This window comes from Pipistrellus kuhlii, unplaced genomic scaffold (genome assembly GCF_014108245.1).
Source record: "Pipistrellus kuhlii isolate mPipKuh1 unplaced genomic scaffold, mPipKuh1.p scaffold_m20_p_15, whole genome shotgun sequence".
Taxonomy (NCBI): Eukaryota; Metazoa; Chordata; class Mammalia; order Chiroptera; family Vespertilionidae; genus Pipistrellus; species Pipistrellus kuhlii.
This window is the reverse complement of record NW_023425460.1, coordinates 32,009,041-32,029,345: the sequence shown is the minus strand read 5'-3', so window position 1 is coordinate 32,029,345 and position 20,305 is coordinate 32,009,041. Positions and strand designations below refer to the sequence as shown.

General features: G+C 56.1%; 3 protein-coding genes across 7 annotated transcripts; 1 reads left to right on the top strand and 2 right to left on the bottom strand.

Annotated features, from left to right (window-relative positions):
- Window positions 1-646: 646 nt before the first annotated feature.
- On the bottom strand, window positions 647-5,112 carry TWNK (twinkle mtDNA helicase). The gene is made up of 5 exons (XM_036438891.2): window positions 3,287-5,112; window positions 2,868-3,108; window positions 2,614-2,721; window positions 2,209-2,350; window positions 647-1,307 (listed from the first exon to the last, which is right to left on the bottom strand). Exons 1-5 carry the CDS (start codon window positions 4,527-4,529, stop codon window positions 993-995), a joined length of 2,049 nt encoding a protein of 682 aa, XP_036294784.1. The 5' UTR covers window positions 4,530-5,112; the 3' UTR covers window positions 647-992.
- Window positions 5,113-5,178: 66 nt separating this feature from the next.
- MRPL43 (mitochondrial ribosomal protein L43) lies at window positions 5,179-6,386 on the top strand. Its single transcript, XM_036438904.2, has 3 exons — window positions 5,179-5,366; window positions 5,463-5,569; window positions 5,698-6,386. The coding sequence occupies exons 1-3, from the start codon at window positions 5,236-5,238 to the stop codon at window positions 5,937-5,939; spliced, it is 480 nt and encodes a 159-aa protein (XP_036294797.1). The 5' UTR covers window positions 5,179-5,235; the 3' UTR covers window positions 5,940-6,386.
- Window positions 6,387-6,878: 492 nt separating this feature from the next.
- Window positions 6,879-20,153, bottom strand: SEMA4G (semaphorin 4G). Of its 5 annotated transcripts, none has more exons than XM_045582000.1 (16): window positions 20,084-20,153; window positions 16,800-17,273; window positions 16,557-16,705; window positions 16,221-16,283; window positions 13,481-13,579; window positions 13,296-13,389; window positions 13,035-13,148; window positions 12,664-12,833; window positions 12,411-12,580; window positions 11,971-12,115; window positions 11,583-11,805; window positions 11,067-11,182; window positions 10,759-10,937; window positions 10,512-10,573; window positions 8,076-9,128; window positions 6,879-7,968 (listed from the first exon to the last, which is right to left on the bottom strand). In XM_045582000.1, the coding sequence occupies exons 2-15, from the start codon at window positions 16,921-16,923 to the stop codon at window positions 8,296-8,298; spliced, it is 2,541 nt and encodes an 846-aa protein (XP_045437956.1). In that variant the 5' UTR covers window positions 16,924-17,273; window positions 20,084-20,153; the 3' UTR covers window positions 6,879-7,968; window positions 8,076-8,295. The 5 variants fall into 5 exon arrangements, with proteins under 5 accessions (XP_045437956.1, XP_045437958.1, XP_045437957.1 ...); XM_045582002.1 differs by lacking the exon at window positions 20,084-20,153 and adding an exon at window positions 19,532-19,897; XM_045582001.1 differs by lacking the exon at window positions 20,084-20,153 and adding an exon at window positions 19,532-19,893 and having other exon boundaries at window positions 10,774-10,937.
- Window positions 20,154-20,305: the final 152 nt, after the last annotated feature.

Genomic DNA, 20,305 nt, shown 5'->3' with positions numbered 1-20,305 from the left:
CCCATCACTCCCAATTCCAAGTGAGAAAACCCAGTTGACTGGGGAGACACCTAGTGGACAAATAAGAAGTACAGAAACAAAGGCAATGAGAAAAAAAATTTTTTCCAGTAAAACTGGGAAAGGCTCTACAAAAAATTATGCCTGCATCCACTCAAGTGGCCAGAGGCAGCATTCCATACATTCAGTGTCCAGGAGGCAGGCCCTCTGGGCTCACAGCTTCCTTCCATGGCTCTCTGGCCAAGCTTCCACTTTCATGACAGGGCCCTGATGTGACAGAGCCAAGGACCGGGGACCCAGTGATAGTGAGTGCCATCACACAGCAGCTCCAGAGGGGGAGCAGAGGAGCTTGGTACCCACCATGTCTCCCTTTGGCTCTGAAAGCCTAGGCTGGAATTTTGGCAAAACGTCTCCTTCAGGATCAGGGTTCCTGACTTCACTACTTTGAACTCAACTTGCTCATTCCCACCGAGGGGCCTCTCTATTTACTTTTCCTTCTACCTGGATCCCTCTTTCTCCAGATGCGCACATGGCTCAATACAAGTTCTTTAGGCCCCAGCTCAAATGTCTTCTGTTCAGACACCTTTTCAGACCTTCATCTAAACTACAATAGCTTGTAAGCACTATGGCATTACTATTTTATTTTTCAGATCGCATTTTTCACTACCTGAAATTATGTTTTGTGTTTATTTCTCCATTAACTTATCTTGTCCTCTCACCAGACTGCATTTTCAATGGAAGGAGGGACTTCATCTGTCTTGTCAGTGCTGTATTCCCAGCATCTAGAACAAAGCTTGGCACACAGTAGTTTCTCAAATATCTGCTAAACTGAATTCTCACCAGGGGACCCTGCCCTAGGCAAGGCCCCTCACACTGAGAAGGGCCGATAAGTTTAGGACCACAGGACAGAGGCAGTCCTAGCAGAGGGCCAAGAAAAAGGCTATGCCCCAGCCTGCCCTGTCAGGCTCATTCCAGTGTCCTACTCTGTACCTCCTTCACCTTGAAAGGTTGGAAGGGTCTGGCTGATTGGGGGCCTCACCAGAGCAAGTTTCAGAGTTCTGGGGGACAGCCCCCTTTTTACCAGAAGAGGACTTTTTGGCCGCCAGGCCATTGTCATCCTTGATCTTCTTGAGCCGGGCCTTGCTCTTTGGTGGTATGGAGAAGGTGAGAGAGCTCTTGTTGAACTCAAGTGGGAAGACGCCTACGTCTCCATCAAAACGGTTCTTGGACACCTGCAGGTATCGTTTCCCCGGCCCCGTTACCAGCTTCCTGTCCTGCAGGATCAGAACATTGTCCGCTTCCTGGCTTGCCTAAGGGACAGAGAGCAGAGGAAGGAGGAGCAGTGAGAAGACATATGAGGGAAGCAGAAAGGAAGGCTGAACGTGTAGGAAGAAGTGGCAAGAATGGGAAAAGGGAAAAGTACTTTCCCTTTTCATCAAAGCTTTTTGAACTATTGACCATGATACTGGCCACTTGAGTTTTTCAGTTCCTTAGTAATCTTGCTACCATCCCCAGATTTTGTACCTGCTCTGCTGTTCCCTCTGCTTGTAACACTTCTCCTGCACAGCCCATTACCCCACTCAACCCGTTTCTTATCATTGAGGTCTTAGTCTAAATGACCATTCTTGATCCCCATAAATAAAGAAGGCACCACCATCTTCCCACGTCCGTGTTCTTTTCTTCCTCGGCTCCACGTTTGTTTCATTGTAGCACATGGTCTGTGCTCCTCATCCTGTATTCCCTGTGCCCAGCCCAGGCCTGGCATGTAATAGGCATTCAGTATACCTCGGAAGCTCCAGGATTGGGCTGGTCCTGCTGCCCAGAAGGCCCTCCCTTTTAGTTATTAAACACCTACTATTGGCCAAAAGTCAACCCAACCTTTACTGACACCTCCTCTAGAAAGTCTCCCCAGATACCCCAGGATGACTCAGATGTCTTTTCTCTTTGTTTCCCAAGTACCTGTACTACCTATCATAGCTTTTGTCACACTGAGTTGTAATCACTGTCTCACTGTTTTCCCCACTAGATGATGTGAGCTTCTGGAGTAAGAAGGGCAAAGGACCAACAATTATTCGCCTTTATATTCCTCATGTCATGGTCCCAGCTGCCTCTTCCGGATGAAGTCCAGATGATTTAAGGCTGACTGAGTATGCCTGGTCACATGTGCCCCCTCTCCTTTCCAAAGCTTAGGCTCCTCTAAAGGTCACTTACTTTGGCTGAACCAAAAATGGATGCTGTCTGCAGTTCCTTATCATCATCCTCCTTCCGGGGATGAATGACCAGTGTCACATGGCAGCAACTGTCTGTCGCAAACTTCCGAAAAGCCCCAACGATGTAGTCTTGAGCTGCAATCCTGCACCCACCCAAACAAAGCAAAGAGGTTATCAGATATCGACAGGACAAGAATATACACATACTCTAGATTCATTCATATTTCCACAAAGCACCCCAACGCCACTCCACCTTTCCTTACCCTCGCACTCACACTTAGGTCCCTGTCCATACTTTGTCTGCACACGTGTCAGAAAACAAGAGTACAGTGTGTGTGCCTAGGGGCCAGCTGCCCAAGAAGACATGTGTGTTCAAGTGGGTTCCAGATAGACAAAAGGATGTCACCTGTCTGTGGACAGCTGCTCGTGACCCATCATGAACTGCAGATTGTCGATGACTACATGACAGATGTCATAGACATAGACTGCATGCTGCATTGTGTCTATGACAGTCCTGGGGAGAAGAAAAGGCAATGAATTCAAGAGTCAATTACAAGTAGTCTCCCATCCAACCCAGGCAGAGAGCCAGCATTCTGAAAACCCCAGGGCCTGTTCTCCTGCTCTCCCATTCTTTGAAAACCCCAGGCCTGGGAATCTTACCTGATGCTCTGTTGCCCATGGAAAGTCATAAAATAGAGGGGCAGGTCCTCGAAGCGGTCGGCCCACTCATCGTATTTGTCCAGTTGCTCTTCCAGCCGCCCCAAAGCGAACTGTGTTAGCATGATCCGAGCTAATCTCACGTTGCTGATCTCAAAGCTACCCCATAGCGTGTTCACTCCCTGGGTACATAAATCCAGGGCATACTCACTGATGAATGTCGTCTTCCCACTGCCTGTGGGCCCTGCAGGGGGGTTGAACACAGACTTGGGTGAGGGAGAGAAGTCCCACCCTTGAAACCAAGACATGGAGCAGGGCCTCCAAGTTGAGAGGAAAAGGCTCCTCAACATTTACAGCAGTCCAAACCCACATGTCACCTGACCCCCTGCCACCACCCAAGCAGTGACTTCCCAAAGGGTAACCTGTAAAGACTGTCAGCTCGCCCTTCCGATGTCCCTTCAAGAGACGAGTGAGGTCTGGGAAGCGGCTCCAGCGAACGCCAGCCACCTGCTCCACGTTGGACAGCTCTCCTAGCACCTCCTCCCGGAGTTGCCGGAAAGACACAATAGACTTGTGCCAAGCGGGCAGGGCAGAACGCAGAATCCGAGAAAGATTTAAGCCTCGGTTTAGGGCCTCCAGGGGACGGGGATGCTGGTCCCCAGGCCGCACCAAGGAGCACCGCTTGGGGTTCAGTTTTCGGGCAAACAACTTGGCAGCTTCCCAGGACCGAAGGTCATCTCCAAGCCAGAGCACGATCCGTCGGAACTGTTCGAGGTAAGGGAGTAAGGCGGGAGGCAAGCAGGCTGTTCCTCGGGGAAGGGCCAGGGTGGGCAGCCCTGTGGATTGGTTCAAGGCCAGGCAGTCCAGCTCACGACTCGTCAGCACCACCTCCACATCTCGACGGCCGATCAGCGGCAACCCAAACAGATTGTGGTAGGCACCCGGCCGAGGGATGGTGGTCTCCACATAGCGCACCCCGTCCCCTTGGCCTTCCGCCCCCAGGAGCTTTAGGCCTCGCAATCCCAATCCGCCAGGGGAGAACCAAGGGAAGACAAGGCTTCGGGCGGGCCGCAGATACCGCACACTGAAACGCTTGAGGGTGTCGTCCGTCACTTGGGTAAGGCCAAACATCACCCGAGCCAGCTTCGCCTCCTCCGCATCAGGCAGTTCCCAGAGAGGTAGCGCTCGGTCCCAGATCCTCCGGATCTCCTCACTGTCCTCCGCTCCCGGGCCTTCCCCGAGCAGGATTCCCTCTCTGTCTCCGTCCCCACGCCCTTCCACGCTGGCCTGGAAGTCTTCCCAGCTCCCCTCCGCGAGGCTGGTCATGCAGAGGAAGCGGCCGGTGGTCTTGTTAATGAAGAGGCTGAAGGAGGTGGCGGCGCCGGCCTGCTCCTTGAGCTGCGCGGCTCCCAGAAAGGGGCTGGGTGCCCGCAGGCAGCTGTGGCCGTCCTGGAAGGGGATCCCATGCGCCCGCAAATACTGGCGGATTTCAGTTGCAGTCACGGGCAACACGGGCGCCTCCGGGGCTGGCAGAGCCTCCTTCCTGTACCGCCTTCGAGGAGAACCTGGGACCAAGCTCCGAGGCAGGCCCCTCCAGCCCATCCACTTCCCGCGCAGGGACAGCAGGAGCCGGAGGGGGGACACGCTTCGGAGAAGGACCCACATTCCTAGTCAAACGGAGGAAGCCCCTACTTCAAAAATGTCTGAGGTGCCTGGTCCAGGTATCTTCAGTCATCAGAGCCTAAGGGCTCCCTCTGGGTGGCTTCTCCGTTTCTTCACACTTCTCCCTCACACACACCTCTCTGGATGCTCTTGGGCCCCTCTACATTGCTGCTTCTCCCCAAGGCCATCTGCACGATCCTTTCCCGTCTCGGTCCCTGTCTGGCTCCTTTACAGCTTCTCCCATCGCAGCCCCTCACCGACTGTGGTTTCTCCAGATCTGGTCTCCGCCACTCCTGCCCTCCACAGGGTCTCTGCGTCGCCCTCGTGTCCACAGCCCTCTGCGTCCTTTCGGGGGCCCCTCAGCTCTGGATCCCCAAGTAGTGGCTCTCTCCGCGGCTCCTTCCCTCGGAGGGAACAATACGACCAGGGCGCCGCCGAGCGGCCCCCGCCCCTCTCCGCCCCCCACGCGTGTCCTCCCTCCGGTTCACCCGCGGGGACCTCCGCGCTCCGACCCCGGGCGAGTGACCGGGTTAGCACGCTCGGCCCATGACTTTCGCTCGCAACGTGGGTCACTCGCACGCGCCACCCGCCAGGACCTCGGAATCAAAACTCCCCGGGAGCTCGCGCCCCCGGAACCGGAAGCCCAGGTGAGCCCCGCCCCCTCTCGTCCAGTCGGGGCACGGCGGGCCGCCCGGCGCGCGCAGCAGGCATGACGGCGCGCGGGACCCCGAGCCGCTTCCTGACCAGCGTGCTGCACAACGGGCTGGGCCGCTACGTGCAGCAGCTGCAGCGCCTGAGCTTCAGCCTCAGCCGCGACGCGCCCTCGTCCCGCGGCGCCCGGTGAGCCTGCGAGGGACGCGGGGAGGAGGGGGGCGACTCCCGGCGGAGGCCGCCCGGGTCAGGGGTCACCGTGCTCCCTCTTTCCGGTTTTCTCAGGGAGTTCGTGGAACGGGAGGTGGCCGACTTCGCCCGACAGAACCCGGGGGTCGTCATCTACGTGAACGCGCGGCCGTGTCATGTGCCCAGAGTCGTGGCCGAATACCGTGAGTGGGCCGCGCGGGGGCTGGGGGCGGCCTGCGGGGCAGCGGGGCGGAGCGGGCGGGCCCGTTTCCTTCCCCTCGTCCGAGCTCGGACCGGCCCGCCGCCTCTCACCCCGCCTCCCTTCTGCCAGTGAACGGGGCTGTGCGCGAGGAGAGCCTCAACGCCAAGTCGGTGGAGGAGATCACGGCGCTGGTGAAGAAGCTAGCGAGCCAGTCGGGCTTGGACATAATCCGCATCCGCAAACCCTTCCACACGGACAGCCCCAGCATCCAGGGCCAGTGGCACCCGTTCACCAACAAGCCCACGACGCAGGGCGGGCTGCGCCCCGGAGAGGCCCAGGATCCTGCCCCGGCCCAGGTGCAAGCGCAGTGAAGAGTTGCCTGGGTCTCAGTGAAGGTGGTTGGTTCCTCCTCGTTTGGTTCAGGGGGTTACAGCCCAGACAGACAGATAGAGCCCACGAAAGAGAAAGTTGATGCCAAAACTTCTGCTTGGGACCAAGAGCTACCTGTTTCTTTTTGGTGCCCACTGAGGGGCAGTGACTTTGTGTCTCAATTATCCAGTTCACATTTCAGAAACCTGGGAGTCTTCTAGGCTCCTCCTGGACCCTCCTTTTGGAAATCCAAATTGATAATCATGATCTCAAGTCACAGTGAGGGATGTCAAGGCTGGCTTCTGAAGACTCTCTGATGTCCTATTTCTGCATCCACTGAGCTAGAGAGAGCTAGCACCTTCTCTGCTGTGAACCTGGCTCTGGGCTAGGCTGTATGTATGACTGTGTATCCATTACAAACCTGAGATTAATAAACCTGCCCACAGTCACACCTGTCTTACTTCAACATATTTTAAGTATATATTTTAAGCACAACCCCACTTTTCATTATCATAAAACCAGAATTGGGGCATATAATAACTTTTCGGGATGCTTAATATCAAAGGCCATGTAATTAATCTAGGCCTGACCCTTGGAGAGAGTGATTCTCAGGGTCACTGGTAAATGGGGAGCATCTTGTAGGTGTTTAGCTAAAAAGTGGGGAAGATGGTGAGGATAAGAGGTAGAAGGTAAAAACCTTTGAAACCTTTGTATGAATTCTTGAATCACTCTACTTTTGTCATGCCCTTAATGCCATGGTCAATTACTAGTGAGAGTCTTAGCAAAGGGCAGCCAGGATGGAAGCTGAGGACCCCATTTCCTCTGCAGATGGTTTTGTGGGGAGCAGACCCAACCCTGCTGCACTTCTCCATAGACTCAGAAGCCTGTCCCCTGGTGACCAGAGGAAGGCCAGTTGAGACCAAGCAGACTACTCATAGTAGTGGGGAAAAGAGGGTATTTATTAACCAACAGGGGGTGGAGGAGCGGAGTCCAGGCTCCCCACTGTCACATGCCCATTCCACCCACCTGGGGGGAGGGGGAATCGGGGACATTCCTAAAGAGTATAACCATCTCACAATAAATACATTCATTGTGGGGGAGAGGTGGGAGAGGATGGGTGAAGGGCAGTAAAAATCCGTGTGATTCCACGTTCTCGGCTACAAAAATAACAGTCATCCTCACCCAAGGGGATGGGGGAGCTCAGGATTTGATTGTCCCGTTTGGGCCTGGAGACTAAAGAGGCCACTGGACCCTAAAAGTGCCCCGGTGAGGTAGGACAGGGGTGGAGCCAAGCATCCAAACTCCCAGCCTCTGCCCTTTGCATAGTTCCAGGAACAGGCGTCATGTGCCAGGTGAGTTATCAGATCTTGCTTCCTCCTGCTCTGATCTAGGGATCGCAAATGCTCGGTCCCCAAAAGGGAGGCTGGCTCATTGAGTGCAGTGTGGCTGCTTGTCCTAGGGCAGCTACACCAGAGAGGGCTCTCTCTTTGAAATGTCCAGGGACCAAACCTGATGACAGGCCTGAGGCAGCAAGAGGAGGCTCAGAAGGTGCATGTGAGTGGAAATGTCAGCATGTGTATGTGAGGGACATGCCTAGAACTCTGCCTCTGTCGCTCTTGAGAGTGACTAAGGGCGTGGGGGGAAAAGGGGAGGGCTGAGGCATAAGGGCTGCACATGAAGGGAGGAGAATGATGCAGTCTTACCTCCCTGCGCTGGCCTGTTCCCAAGTTCTTGACAGAGGTCACCGTAGGGGGCCGGGACTAGGGAAGAGGACTCGATAGGATGGGATGTGGCAATTGGGAGGGAACCCAAAGCCCAGAAAAAGGGATGAAGTAAATGCACCAGAAGGTGGGGGCGGGGTGGGGGCCTGCAGCCCAGCTGGTAGACATTCTTCCATGTGTGCATGTGAATGTACGTAGGGCTCAAGTGGCTCTTTTGGCTACAGAGGTCTCGTCTGGTGTCAGGACCATCCAGCACAGGGGCCATGCAGAGGACGGTGACATTGAGGCCATCTGGACCTGCACGCCCTGCCTGAGAGAGAGAGGAAGGATTTGAGCAGAGGGATGGGGGCCTCTCCTCCCACGTGCTCAGGTTAAAGGAAGAGGACCTGGGGCTGAAGAACCTGAGGGAGCACCTACCTCTGAGGAGAACCAGTTGGCCTGGGCTGCTCACGGATGGGTCTGAGGCTGAGGGGACTTTGGCTGGGCCTGGCTCTGGCCAGCCCTGTAGGGACATCAAAAGTTAGAAGAGTCTGGAGGTGGGGGTGGGGGGCGGTGAGGGCAGGGCCGTGTTGGAAGGCAGCAGCCCAGCCTGGGCAGACGGGCTGGTGGGGAGCGCATCTGTCCTGGGGCGCTGGGCTCAGACCGAGCTCTCATCCAGGTGCTCCACGAGCTGTGTGTGCTTCCTCTTCTCCAGAATGCGGCTGAGCTCCTCGGCGAAGGAGCAGGGCCCTGCGGGCGCCCCGTTGTTGTTCTGCCTCAGGAGCATGTAGCTGTTGCCATTCATCCTGCGCAGCCGGCTGGGCAGTGCCACCAGCCCATTGGTCAGCTCGGCTGGCGGGGGCGGCGGGGGCGGAGGAGGTGGGGCTGGGGCTCCTTCCCCTGGGATGATTTGGAGACAGCCACTCTCCAGGCCGCCAGCCCCTTCCCCATCGTCACCCTCATCTTCCTCTCCTGGACACTGGCCGGAGACTGTCTGCAGCTGCACGGCAGAGCCCCCCGCCCTGCCAGCCCGAGCCAGTGAGTATTTCCGCCGGTGCCCTCGTCTGCCGCCCCGGAGACAGGCCACGTAGAGGAGGGAGGAAGCCAGGATGAGGCAGAGGCCGCCAAGGGCAGCGATGGCCAGCACATAGAGCAGCCTCACATCAGATGCCAACTGTGCCCCGGGCAAGGCAGGGGCTTGTGGAGCCGGGGCAGGAGTGGCAGGCCGTACCACGAGGCTGTAGGAGGTCAGCAGGGTGCGGAGGCCATTCTCCTCGGCGAAGCACTCGTAGCTGCCGCTGTGCTCAGGCTGTGTGTCTGTCACCAGCAGCCCATCCACACCTACACGGTAGCCACCCTGCCCATCACTCAGGCCCACGCTCCCATTGAGCCGCCACGAGGCCCGGGCCAGGTTGGACGGCTGGTCACAGGGCAGGAGGACGTCATCACCCCGGAGCACAGTGCGTGTCTTCATTGGAGGTGGGGGCGGCCCTGGGGAGAGCAGGGGACAGGAGGAGCAGTCAATGCCTGCCCATCCTAGGGAAGGCACTGGAGATGGCAAGCCAGATGGCTCACTGCTAGGTCCCCAGCACCAAGCATAGAATCTGGAATCACAGTGACAACTGGCCAAGCTCCGCATTTTTGCTCACACAGAAGGCACACATTGGCCCTTCCCTGTGGTTTCAATTCCTGCCGTCTGCTGGTGACGCCTCATCTCTACCTCCTGCACCGAGTTCTCTCCTGGGCACCAGACTTCACTGTCTCCCACCTGCTGGGCAACCACTTGAGTCTCTTGTACACGTCACAGGAGCTAAGGCTAAAGCCTCTGTCTCAAACTACACCAAATCTTTTCCTCCAATTGCTATCACTGTGCGTATCATTACCAGCTACCCACATGCTTCCCTCAGAAACCTGGGAGTCACCCTTGCCTCTCCCCTGCCTCCACCCCCTCCCCTCACCTTTGTATAACTCTCACCCAAGATCCTGCTTATGGAATCTATCCCAGACCTTGTCACTCCTCTCCTTTCCCATCTGCTGGCCCACTCTGGTCCCCATCTAACCTAAGCAGCAGGGGGGTGACCTTTTAAAAACATTCAACTGGTCATATCACTCCCCTGTCTTAGCATGGTCCCTCCCCACTTCTCCAGCCTCTTGTTGCTCAAACACACCAAGCTCACTCTGGCTAGTGTTCCCTCTACTTGGGTGCCATCCCTCTCTCAGTGGCCCCCACTTGCCTGGTTAACTTAGGGGGAGAGCATTGCAGTGATCAAAAGCACAGACTTCAGTCTGACTGTTGGGCACAGGTTCAAATTCTGACCCTGCCGCTTAGTACCTGATTGACTTCGGTCGGTTTACTTATTCTCCCTGTGCCTCAGAGAGGCTGTCCCTTTGGGGGAATGATGATGATAATAGCACCTCTCTACAGGAACGCTGAGAGAATAAATGGGATTGTGTATGTGAATGCCCCGCACATAGTAAGTACTCGGTACGTATTAGCTATGATTGTTAACTTTTGTTCTTCATATATCATCTCAGTCATCTGATCCTTCTTGGGGAAGTACCCATTATCCTTCAAACCCTTGTCATTGCTGTAATTATTTCTTTTGTAACAAAAACCAGTGGAAATACTTGTAATTAATTGTGTGATTGCCAGTCCCTCCTCCCTCCACTTGGCTGTAAGCTCCGGAAGTGAGTATGTTTCCTCATTTATAATTCTTTTGGGCAACAAATGCTTGTTGAGCACTTACTCTGTGCCTGAATCCGAAAGCACACAGACTCATCCATTCAGATACATACATGTCCATACATACAAGTTGTGTAAATGGTGAGGGGGACAGCGAGACCCACACACACACACGCACGAACATCACGTACCTGTGTCCCTGTTGCCTTCACAGCCTCGGTTTCCTCTCTCTATATCCTGTATCAGTGCTGTCCTGGAGACAGAAGACCAGGACTCATGAACAAGGGAACTGGGGCTTCGGGTCCCCCAGTGGAGGGGTCAATAGGCTGTTACCAAGAACTGGTTCCCACTCACCCTACAGCTGGCAGGCCTGCCTGTTCCCCTCAGGTTCTGAGTCCCCAGGTACATGGGACCCTTGCATCCCCTGCCACTTCCCGCCTGCTACCCTGAGACCTGTTCGCCGTGGCGGTGGTGGTCTCCATGCAGGCATGAGTGCTGGGGTCCCAGCCGCAGCAAGGGTCCCGGGCCAGGATGCAGTCGTAGCAAGAGCGATAGCGGGAACAGCTGGACAGTGGCAGTTGGATGACTCCACTAGGAGCCCCCACATAGAGGCTATGCTGAGAGCCAGAGAGGACAGCTAGTCAGCAACAACCCCACTCTCACAGACACGTACACAGCCAATGCCCAGCCTCCCCAACCCCCCTATTCTGGCAAGACCGCTTTGAGGGTCACGAGTCAGAGGTTACCTGCTTCGGAGAGATGACCAGATTCTCCACAGATTGGGGCTTCTTGAACACTTGTGTCTCTTCGATAATGTGCATCCCAGAGCCCAGGACCACAGCCTTGTGGATCCAGCCATCAGCTGGGATGAAAAGGGCAGGTCAGATCCCAGCAATGGAATCTGCTCTCGGCCCCCTGCAGTAGCCTAATGGGACCAGCTCGGGAGTCATGAGGTCAGCGACAGGATGCGGCCAGTAGCAGTGGGCCCTCAGGACATTGGGAACTCTGGGCTTGTCATGGCAGGAATTGAGTTAAGAAGCATTAGTGATCAGGGTCAAATGTCATTGCAGTTGGTGACAGGAGTCAAAAGTCTCCAAAACCAAGTGTTCACTAGGGGCCAGTAGAGAGTTATTCACTGAATAATCAACATCAATGGTTACCAGGGTTTTTGTGACCAAGGGTCATCAAGGGACTAGAGGTCAACAGGGATCAAAGGACAGGTCAGCAGTCACCAGAGGGCTCAGGCCAGGGGTCAGAAGCACCTGTGCTCAGAAAGAGCAGGTCATAGGTGGGTCCAGCAGGCGTGGTGACAGGTGTCCCTGTGAGGTGTGTGTAACGCACGCTGCGCTTGAGCAGCAAGGGCCGTCCGCGGGTGGGCACCACGGGCCGAGCCATCAGTGGGTGCAACTTCACAAAGTCCAGGACCAGCGATGGCAAGTCCTGGGATGAGTTGTAGCCTTGACTGCGCAAGGAATCTGTGATGCACTGGGGTGGGGGACAGAGGTGGTGAACGTCAGGACTCCCCCCAAGGATCCTCCTCTCCCAGGGGTTTTGTCCTCCTGCCTGTGCTCCCCACAGGCCCAGACCCTCCAGTCCCTCCCAGGAGGGGAGCTGCCTACTGAGCACCCTACCCCAGGCCTGCTCCCTCACCGAGCCAGGCCGGGGCTCCGGCACCCCACCCTCATAGCGGCCCCAGCGCCGGACACCGTCCTGATACTCCATGTAGGGGCCTGCAAAGACAGCTTGCACCTCCGTCAGGTCATAGCGGCAGATGGCTGAGGCCTCCAGGGTCTTCCTAGGGATAATGCACAGGGGAGAGGGCTGAGTCACACTGAGTGGAGCCTGCCTGTCTGCCACCTGCCCAGCCTGCAGCCACTGTTACCCTGGTTAACCCCAGCTCCAGGCCCGCAGGGCCTCCTGCGGGTCAGTAGGCCGCTGTGGCCTCCAGCCCCAGGCCAGCTAGACATGCTTGGAATTCTTTCTCTGCAGCCAGACCTCCCTGCAGTGGATCCTGTCTTATCCTCAGCAACCTCTGCTCCAGCCCCTGTGCCGTCCCCAGTTTCCTGCCTCCCCACTGTCCCTGCACTGACCACTGTGTGGTCAGCGTGAAGGCCGCGTAGAAGTGTGTGCGGGCGGAGGTGTCGGCGTCCAGGCTGCAGACACCACGCAGGGTCTCGTACTGTGGGATGTGGCAGATGAGACGCGCCTTTAAGAAGGAGGTCCACTTCTTCTGTAGGATCTTCCTCCCTCCCAGGTCTCCCTGGGGAGGCAGGGGCATGGGGTCAGGGGCCAGGGCCAGTGGTTCGGCCTCTGCACCCTTGCCCCAACCCCAGTCCTACTCACTTTGCACACACGGGCCACACGGGCCACCCGGTGGCTGCTGCGGCTCTGAGCGAAGCTGGCAGAACCCTCCTCCGCTGCGCGCTCCGTGAAGAAGTAGTAAACCTTGTCATCGTCCCCCACCGCGCTGGCCTCGCTCTCCCGCACCAGGATGGAGAACACAAACTCGGCATCTGTGGGTCGGGCAGTTTCAAGTGGCTTCAGAGACATCTCACGTGGCTTCCCCCTCCCACCCTGGCCCTAACCCCTCACTCAACGATACACAGGAATCGGCAGGCTCACCTGGGGACTTGGGGATAGCATGGTCAACTGCCCAAGGGAATGAAGATGAAGAGAGTCCCTGCCCCCATCACCCTGAGCCTCCTCCTCCTCACCATTGAGCCAGTGCATGGGTGCCTCCTCAGTCCTCAGGGAGTGCGGATGGCGGCTCCGGCGGATGTCGGGAATGCTCCGGAATTCGTACCGCGTGGCTGTGTAGAGGCCTCCATCTGGGGTAGGGACATGCCCAGGCAGGAGACATGTCACGTACAACGAGGCACATGACGCCCATGGTGGCAAGTCCTAGCAATGACATCTGTGCCCATCACACAGCATGCATGTGGATGAGGGAGGCGTGGGGGGGAGAGCATGCTCACCGATGATGAGGCCTGTGAAGCCCCGGGCTGGGTCATAAGGACACTTCTCCTTCCCCTCCTCGAAGCTGGTTGGCAAGGTGAAGGCCTCGGCGTCCTGGGGGAAGGGGAGTTCAGAGGCAGGGGCCCACGGGCAGACCGGTCCGGGGTCAAGGACCAATGATCATGCCTGGGACAGGCGTACTCACAATGGCTGCGCAGAGCGGCTGGAAGGCGTGAGTCCCACACGCGTAGAGGTGGGTGGCGTTGAGACGCTGCAGGAGCCGCACATGGTTGAAGCACTCGGTCTGTGGGAGAGGTAAGGGGGGAGGGGGCGTGAGCCCTGGGCCTCCTCAGAGGCCTCTTCCATTGGTCCAGCTGGGTAGCCTGGCTCTTTTTTTTTTTTCTTTCTTTTTAAAAAAATATATTTTATTGATTTTTTACAGAGATGAAGGGAGAGAGATAGTTAGAAACATCGATGAGAGAGAAACATCGATCAGCTGCCTCCTGCACACCCCCCACTGGGGATGTGCCCGCAACCAAGGTACATGCCCCTGACCAGAACCAAACCTGGGATCCTTCAGTCTGCAGGCCGATGCTCTATCCACCAAGCCAACCAGCTAGGGCCCCTCGATCTCTTATATTACATTATTTACTCTACCAGCTTCTCCTGCACTATCAGGTCAAGTACTCTCAGGCTCTCCCTACCCTACCATGCTTCTCTCACATCTCAGCAATGTCCCCCAATCCTGGAGCTCCCTTTGGGAGTGACCCTGCCATATCTATCCTCAGGCTCCAGCCCTCTCTCCACCTGATATTTCCAGACACATCAGACTCACCTTGTCAGAAAGCAAGTTCATCCCCTCCTCCCTCACCTGCACCTTCCCTCCTAAACCTGCTCATCCAGTCTTTCCCTCCTTACTTCCTCCCTGCATCCTACTCAGTCCAGAAACCAGGAGTCATCGTTGCTGCTTCCCATTCCTTCACCCCCACACTCAGACCTGCTCCCTGATGAAATGGCCCTTTGTCCTAAATGTCTCTGGACTTCGTTCACTGCCCCTACCTGAGTCCAAATTACCACCAGCAACGCTTCCCTGAATTCCTGCAGCCACTACCTGACCGCACTCCCAACCACCCGTCACTCTTTATGAGAAAATGACTTATTTCTTCAACGAATAGAGAATATGTGCACACAGTGTTCAATTCAAAAGGTACAAAGAAATATGTTGTAAACAGAGTCTCCTTGTTATCCCTGTTGCTTCAAAAGAGACTGCTGTTACCATTGTCTAGAGTTTCCTTCCAGAGATATTCTACCAATCAGCATATTCTTGCAACCCACTTTTTTCCAAGGCAATTTTTAAAAATCTAAACCAGATCATGTCCCTGCTATATTTAAACAGCCTTCAATGGCTCACAGAGTCCTAAGCATAGGGTCCGACATGCTCCTGTCTCTGCCCCTCACGCTGGCCTCACCCTCCTCTAGCCACACTGGCCTTCTCTGCCCATCAAATGCCTTAAGCTACTACCCTCTTGACTTCTTTGCCTTGTTAATGGCTCCTCCTCCTGCCTGTTACCCAGGGTTTGAATCCAAGCAGGTGTCTGTCTCATCCGGCTCGCTCACTGGGTGCAGTATTTTGGCATTCATCCCTCCTCTGACCCACACCATGCCCCCAATCTCCCTACTGCCTTTCCAGCCTACAGACTCCATTTTAATCCGTCTGAGGCCTGGGGCTGGATAACTATTCCTATAGTAAGTAATGCTTCCTCAAGATGTTTACATTTGCCGAAACCGGTTTGGCTCAGTGGATAGAGCGATGGTCTATGGATTGAAGAGTCCCAGGTTCGATTCCAGTCAAGGGCATGTACATTGGTTGCAGGCACATCCCCGGTAGGGGGTGTGCTGGAGGCAGCTGGTCGATGTTTTTCTCTCATCGATGATCCTAACTCTATGTCCTTCTCTCTTCCTCTCTGTGAAAAATCAATAAAATGTATTTTAAAAAAGATGTTTACATTAATAAAGGCAGGGCGGAGGAATTCTGTAGTCAAATAAGTTGGAAACCTTCCTTTATCGGAACTTCTTAGAGCCTTAAGGGTGTTGCTATGCATTATGGGATTGAGCTTGCAGCATTTCCCAAACTCATCTGACAATTAAATCCCTCTTTTGAAAATTAACGTTCCCCAGCATACGTTTTGGGAAATTTTCTGTTGACCCAAAGCGTGGTCCAGAGACTAGCAGTGTCACCTTCACCTGGGAGCGCGTTAGAATTGCAAAATCTTGAGCCTTCTGGGTGAGGGTGCCTGCTGTCCCGGAATAAAATCCAAACCCCCAGCTGGGTGTTTGCACCCCTTTGTGACCTGGGCCCCACCTGCCTCCCAGCCCCATTTCCCGTCCTCGCTGCCCCAGGAGGCAGCCTGTGATGAAAGCCCCAAGAGGCACCTCTTCAAACACAGCTGCCCCGGAACCAGTCCTGACTCGCTGAGTCAGAATCCCTGGGTCAGTGCACCTCCGGAATGCATATTTTTAAAAGCTCCCCAGATGGATCTGTGACACAGTCAGACAGGGGACCCCTGCAGACAGGATACTGGGTCCCTGAGCTATTCCTTGACCAGAACCTCATTTTTCTCACCTCCAAAATGGAGAACAACATTATTTCACAGGGTAATTTTAGAATTAGGCGAGATAATAGCTGTCAGCACTTACCAGAGATTAATTATTGTTATCATGATTGTTATTTGGGAACCCAGAGGAAATTAAGATGCCATCACAGACCGGGCTACTAGGTCACCAGATGTTTTGAATTAGAAGTGCTGTGCCACTCCAGAAGCACGTACAGTGTTTATTGTGGTTGCTGCAACTGACTGGCTGATGGTTACCTCTCCGTCTGTGTTCTCAATCCTCACATCCCCGAATGAGGAGGGAAGGAGCTGGGGACGGGGCAGACCACTTACCTGATTGTTTTTTCCTTTTTGATGACATTTGCTTTGCATCTCTGGGGAGGCCTCCCAGTGGATCTGGAGGGGGGAAAAGGAAGGCTGATGCACTGACCCCAATACCCTTGCCTTTCTCTATTACCTGTGAGACCAGGTGATGGGACCCCAGGAAATGGGGGGAACTGGGGTGGGGATTTCAGGAGGAGCCTTGGGTGTAAGAGAGACCTGGGCTGGGAAGGGCAGAACTGTCTGACCAGGCTGCTAGGGAAGGCTGCAGAGTTTTCGGGAAATTGAGGTCCCGGGAGCTGGATGAAGCGGGAGACCCTCTGGGTGGTCCAGGTTTCAGGGGCTGACCTCTTTGTGAGCCCCGTCTCCTATGTCGCGGGCATTGAGAGAGAACAGGGCGCCCCGGGCTCCCACCAGCAGCCTTGCTGAGGCCTCTTCCAGCAGCAGTGTCGAATAGTTCTGGGCAGGGCCCTTGAAGTGCCGGGTCCCAGAGAGCTCTGGGGAGAGCAGGAGCTGTGAGCCCAGTTCTTGGCCTGCCCCCAGCCCCAGCCCCAGCCCCTGCTGCCTTCTGAGGTGGGGAGCTGGTCTAACCTTCATAGGGGATAGTCATCCGCGGGGTGGCATCTAGTTCTCTGGATGGTCTTCGTGGCGAGGGTCCAGGGACTGCAGTTGCTGTGAGGACACTCAGGAGAAGGCACCAGAGCCTCCCCCACATCTTCCTGGGGAAGCCCAACAGGACCAACAAGACCCCCACGGGGAGCCAGGGCCAGAGTCAATGGGATGATGGGAAGAATAGTCCCAGGGGTCAAGGTCTAGGGAGAGCACTTGGAAGGTCAGGGGTCAAGGGGCCAGGGAGGGTCCTGGAATTGGGGGGACATGGACTCATAGGGTTGTATGGCCATGGAATCCAAGGTCAGAGGTCAGAGGATCCCACGCTGCCTGTCCGCATCAAATACAAACTCCATGGTGAGAAGGAGCCGGTGGGTCATAGAGGGGTTGTAGGTCACTGATGGGGTTTCCCTGCCTGGACAGCGGGGCTAGTCCGGGTTCTCTGAGATCTGGTTTCTGAAGGGAAAAAAGAAAATAAAAGAAAAAAAAAAGAAACACAAGGAAAAAAGCCCTTTGATCTGTGTGTGGGTGGAAGGCAGATGACATTACCCCAGACACAGGGAGCAGTGACGGGAGCTGGCCAAGCCTCCGTAGAACTCCCACGTCAGGACTGACCCGTCATTCGGACCCAGGAAGCTGGGAGTCAAGCCCCTTGACTCTCCCAACCCAAACCCAGTTCACAGTCCTTCTCTGACCAAGTCAGAAGCTCAGCGAGACCTCCATCTTGGTGGAGCTTGGGCCCTCGGGGATAATGCCTTCTCCTCCCAACAATGAGACCCAGCTGGGCAGCAGCTGCCCGGGCTGCCTGCGGGGGCGCTTTGTGCAGGAAGGCCCGGGCAGAGCCGGTTAATGGGTCTTTGTTTATTTTGTCCAGTTTTTTCCTCTTCCCGGGCCTGAGAGCTCCCTCTGGAATTTCTCTTTAATTAGACACTTCTCCTCAGCATTCCTCTCCGAGGGGGTGCACATGTCTGTACTGCGCCCGCTGCCCAGGCATCCGCACATGTCCCTACCTGCAAACAGCCACTCTCAGGCGTGGGGGCATCTGCCCTGCCGCCGGCTGCATGCGGGCAATGTCTACGCAGGAGGCTCCAGTGGGCAAGGCCAGTGAACAGGCGTGAGCAACACGGAAAAGGCAAACAATGGGATCCCTGAGCTCCTGGCCACCTCCCCAGGCATCGCTTGGAGGCTGTTCCCACACCTGCACCCTCCAAGCCGCCCAGCCGGGGACGGGACGGGATGGGGTGGGTGGCCTCCTCTGTGCCGTGTACAGGCCTGGTCTCTCAGAGGCTCCAGGAGACTTCCTGAGCTGGGCTATGCATGGAGGAAGCCTGACAACCCCCCCACCCCCCACCCCCATCTCATCAGAAGCTCACAGACAGGGGTCACTGGCCTCTCCTTTCCCTTCCAGGTCAAACATTAACTATGTGGCCTTGAAGAGAGGGGAGGGACCAGGAGCTTGCCAGAGGAAGGACCGGAATTTGGAGCGTTTATTCAAGAGGTAAAGGTCAGCACTGTAGCGGGTAGAGCCCAGCGCGGGAGAACGGCGTGTGAACAGGGAGAAGAGGGTCCCTGGACCACAGAAAGGGCAGCCACTCCTGGCTCAGGGGCTGGGGCAGCAGGAAGCCGAGGCACACTGCCCGTGCTCCCCTCCTCCCTCGGAGGCACACCTGTTTACCTTTGGGGCCTCTTATTTGCTTAGTGCAGAAGGAGGGGGGCCCCTGGTGAGGAGGAATTGGTTCCTAGGATTGGGCGGGAGGAACACAGCCCAGGTCAGAGGAACCACTCAGAGTGTGATGCATGGCACACTCACACAGGTTTACACAAGAGTCACGTGTGTCCAGAGGAGGGTGATGTGCACGCAAACAGGTACATACATACACATATGCAGAGGAGGGCTGTGAACACATGCACTCAGGAGAGCCATGCACACACACACACACATTCACAGGAAGGTTTGCGCACACAGATGTTCACAGAAAGGCCCTATCACATGTATTCATATGTATTCACATGCAAGGTTATCATTACATGCCCATTCATTCAGCAGGTCACACAGATGCTACAAACCCACATATGTGCATATGAAGAATGGTACACCGTTCACGGTGGGTACCGCACATGTACACATATGTGGAGGGACATGCACACAAACTCATTGATACAGTGGTTCAGGCACTGTCATGTTCACAGAAAGTTCAAGTACATGCACGTTCACAGTCCTCACACACACAATTACACCTAGGCAAATGTACACACAGATGTACAAGCATACGTACACACAGATGTACAAGCAAGTTGGGGTCTGATTCTCAGGGCAGGCTTGGAGGCTGCAAGTGTCCACGGAGGGTGAGATTAAAAGTAGAACCCCAACTTGCTCTCCAATGTCCCAATTCTAAGGCCAGACTGTGTGTGAGATGGGGGGAGGCTTCTGACCTCAGATGGGATGGGTTCATGAGTCAAGGCTGCTCTGCAAGGGAGGAAAGAGGCCCCTCGTTTTAGTCCAGGAAAGACGGAATGGAACAGCTAACTTGGCACTCCTCTCCTGCCCTGTACACTGCAGCTCTGGATATGGGAGTTGGGCCTAAACTGTTGGGAGAGAGGGCGGGGTTAAGGGGCAACAAGGCTTCAAGGTCTCCAGTCCACACCCCACACTCCACCCCTGGTTCCACAGTTTGGGTGGCTCCCCAGGGCCAGCCCCCCTGGACTCTGATCACCTTCCCACTAAGTCAGGTCCTAGGGCAGAGGGAACTGAGGAAGAGAGACCCCTCCCCCCGCAAGATCAATGTAGGATCGGCAGGCTCTCAGTCTTCATTCCAGAGGTCCACCTGCTTACCTCCCCCCCTGCCCAATGCGATGGTGGTCTCTCCTGGCCTGAGAGCCCCTCCCCGATGCCTGCTTCCTCCACCATCTCCTCCCGGAATTCTCTCCTTTCCTCGGGTCTAACCTCAATCTCTGTTGCTGCAGCTCGAGGACAAGCTCTCCTGTCCCGCCTGACATCAGGAGACGTGACCCAGATCCCGAGGACACTGTCCGCCAAGCGGCCCCCGCCCTGCGCGGATCCCCGACCCCACGTTCGCAGGTCTGCGCCCGGCGCGGCTGGAGGCCCGGCCCGCGCCCCTCGCCGTCTTTATGAGGGCCGGGGGGCCGGGCGGGGAGAAAGGCCTGGCCCAGCCCGGAGGGAGGGATGGATGCGGGGAAGGCCTGGCCTGGCCCCTGCCCGCCAGAGCCCAAGCACCTCCGCCGCCCGCACTCCCGGCCTCTCTCACCTTTTGCGCTCGGATCCCCGGCCATAGAGACAGCGACGCGCAGCTCCGCGGCCCCGAAGCACCAGCTGCAGGATCAAGGGGCCGCGGTCAGACGCGGGGCGGGGCGGGGGCGGAGCCGGGGTGGGCGGGGCCCTGGGAGGCGGGGCCGCCCCGGGAAGGTGCGGGGCAGGTGCTGCGGTCTCCTTTCACTCCCCCCACCCCCCCACCCTGCACAGCGTAAAG